Source organism: Camellia sinensis, chromosome 7, assembly GCF_055761805.1.
Source record: "Camellia sinensis isolate YWXY chromosome 7, ASM5576180v1, whole genome shotgun sequence".
NCBI classification, from domain to species: Eukaryota; Viridiplantae; Streptophyta; class Magnoliopsida; order Ericales; family Theaceae; genus Camellia; species Camellia sinensis.
The window spans coordinates 97,340,700-97,343,891 of NC_138967.1; the positions used below are offsets into that span (position 1 = coordinate 97,340,700).

The 3,192-nt window shown below is 50.8% G+C and overlaps 1 protein-coding gene across 1 annotated transcript; it reads left to right on the plus strand.

Moving 5' to 3' along the window:
* Nucleotides 1-740: 740 nt before the first annotated feature.
* Nucleotides 741-1,950, plus strand: LOC145794712 (protein MAINTENANCE OF MERISTEMS-like). Its single transcript, XM_082877100.1, has 3 exons — nt 741-1,332; nt 1,462-1,623; nt 1,717-1,950. The coding sequence occupies exons 1-3, from the start codon at nt 826-828 to the stop codon at nt 1,861-1,863; spliced, it is 816 nt and encodes a 271-aa protein (XP_082733226.1). The 5' UTR covers nt 741-825; the 3' UTR covers nt 1,864-1,950.
* Nucleotides 1,951-3,192: the final 1,242 nt, after the last annotated feature.

Here is a 3,192-nt window from a genome sequence, read left to right on the forward strand (position 1 = left end):
GTGAACACGCAGCCCACAATTTAACTGAAAGTTGAACACGCAGCCCAAATTTCAAATTTTTTGAACACGCAGCCCAGGTAGATAGTGAACACGCAACCCACAATTTAACTGAAAGTTAAACACGCAACCCAAATATCAAATTTTCTGAACACGCAGCCCAGGTAGATAGTGAACACGCAGCCCACAATTTAACTGAAAGTTGAACACGCAGCCCAAATTTCAAATTTTCTGAACACGCAGCCTAGGTAGATAGTGAACACGTAGCCCACAATTTAACTGAAAGTTGAACACGCAGCCCAAATTTCAAATTTTCTGAACACGCAGCCCAGGTAGATAGTGAACACGCAGCCCACAATTTAACTGAAAGTTGAACACGCAGCCCAAATTTCAAATTTTCTGAACACGCAGCCCAGGTAGATAGTGAACACGCAGCCCATAATTTTAACTGAATTTGGATGTAGCTTATTTCACTTCATCGGCACACAGCCCATTTCGTTCCATTGGCACACAGCCCTTTCATTTCATTGGCACACAGCCCATTCATTTCATTGGCACACAGCCCTTTCATTTCATTGGCACACAGCCCTTTCATTTCATTGGCACACAGCCCATTCATTTCATTGGCACACAGCCCATTTCATCTCATACTGACACATGTATTCATTCTGAATGCAGGTTTGCTCCCGCAGTGTGCGGGGATATGGTTCTACCATCGCGCGGGATTGGTATGCCGAGCTTCCGGAGGGTGTTCGAGACTTAGTCGACTTGGCAGGGTTCGGGCCCTTCTGCATCGGGTTGTCCCGTTGTCCTGCCAGGAGGACGCTGATGGCGGCCCTGGTAGAGAGATGGTGGGACACCGCCAATTCCTTTCATTTCTCTGCTACCGGGGATATGACCATGACCCCTTTTGACTTCGCTGTATTGACCGGTTTAGACGTCGGAGGTTGGTCCATCCCCTATGATGAGGATATGGGCGAGTGGGAGGCCGCCTGGATGTATTTATTGGGGGCTCACCCGCCTGTTGATAGGGTCTCTGGGAGAGTCCGATACACTTGGTTCTCCTCCCATTTCCGGCGGGCGGAGATGGTGCCTGAGACTCCCGAGGAGACGGAGCAGTACGCCCGTGGTTTCCTGATGTTCCTCTTCGGGACTACCCTGTTCGCCGACAGAGGGAACACAGTTGGGCTATATTTGCTGAGCGCTCTAGTCGACCTATCACAGGTCCATCGTTATGACTGGGGTGGCGCCGGCCTGGCTACCCTTTATTTTTATATGAGCGCGACCTCCCGCGGGCGGGGCGATTTACTTGGCGGCTACTGGAGAGCCTGGGAGGTACTTTCTGTCCCCTTGATTTACATTTCTGCTTCTCATTACTTGTACATTGCACACACACAGCGCACTTTTACAGTCTGTATTTTGCTCTCGGCATTTCGTACTTACATTCTGCATTGCTTTTCTCAGCTATGGGTCTATGTATACTTCCCATCATTAGCCCCAGAGCTGGAGGTGGTAGGGATTCCCGTGACTCCATATTCATTGATATTCGAGGGCCCGCACCGGCCGAGACCTCGAGAGACCCTCCTTCGCCTGCGACAGTACTTCGACACTGTGCGACATTCAGAGGTACCTCAGAACTTTCAGTTCCTTTCATTCTCATCTTTGATTTGCTCTGTATATTCTCGATTTCTGATTGGTTTATGTATTCATCATCCGCAGATTACATGGCAGCCCTGGGTGTCCCTGGGTGATGGTCTCCGACTTCAGTATACCGGAGCATCGGACATCTCCCAGTATAGGGTCCTGCTCGAAGGGCCGGTTGGCAGGGTATGGTTCCTGGGGGAGCGCTTTCTGCGCCAGGTATGAGGGTATCTTTCTCAGGATATTCCCGCAGTACCTCCAGCTAGTATGCGGACTGTTGACAGACTCTCTTACTCAGAGGTAGTCGGCGCCATGCTGGGCACTGATGCTTTACTATACATTGAGGAGGGGGACTACGCCACTTACCGTCACATATATTTGATGCCTCCATTGACGGAAGCTCGTATCCCGATGATGAGGCCTGCCGGTATGTCATCCTCGGGCCAGGCTCAGGCTCGGGTTGCAGACGCCCCTTCCACTAGCAGGGCCGGTACATCTAGAGGTGGGAGTAGGCCGGTTCCTCCGGCTCCGTCGGTTCATCCTCATCCCGGATGGCCAGATATGCCTACTGAGTTGATGGCGTGGCAGTATGGGGCTAGCTCTCTGACTCCGATTCCACTAGAGCCTCCGATGCCCAGTGATCGATACGCCATTGATCCGGACTCACCGCCGGTACGCTCCACTTCTTTTCATTCATCATTCAGATGTTTAGACACTCTTCTGTTCACTGATGAATATGAGCTCATTTTTGCAGCCATCCCGAGGGTACATGGACGAGGTGGTTGGACTGGTGGCCACACTCGAAGGCATGGTCCTGCGGAGGGAGGCACAGTTGTCTGTCGCGGGCATCTAGGTACCCTTCAGTTTTCTGGCATTTATCATACTTCTGATGACATGCTGATTTCTACTGCATCGATAGACTACTTGTGTAGAGCACATCTGACACACACCCCACTTGGACACTGTATTTATATGCACCCACTTCATGTAGCCTTTGCTTGTATCTGCATCTGATCTATATATTTGGACTGATGTATTTGAATTGAACTCTTTGTTTTCAGATGCCTTCATGGTCCGGTCAGTCGCAGACCAGGCCACCTGGGCCTCCTTGGGGAGCTGGGTCATCTGGGCCTTTTCAGGGGGCGGGGTCATCTCGGCCTTCCCGAGGAGCCGGGCCATCTAGGCCTTTTCGAGGAGCTCGAGGAGGGCCCGTCCGCAGACGCAGGGCTCACGTTGTGGAGGTAGAGCCTGATGAGGAGGAGGAGGATGCTGAGGAGGAGGAGGAGGCTACCGATCGTCAGTCAGAGACATCTGCTGAGGAGGGAGGCTCCGACTCAGATGATGATGATGGTGCGGAGATTGTCCTGCAGAAGAGGATGAGGAGTGCTTCTCGTTCCCGCTCCCGAGGACTTTGACGTTGTTATTTCCTGCTTTATTTTTCTTTTTTTTTGCTAGTAGTTTGTAGCACTTTACACATTGTTAGGCAGTTTTATTTTTTGTAAAACTTGTACCTTTGTTTGTTGTAAAACATGATGAAATGAAATAGCTTTTGAA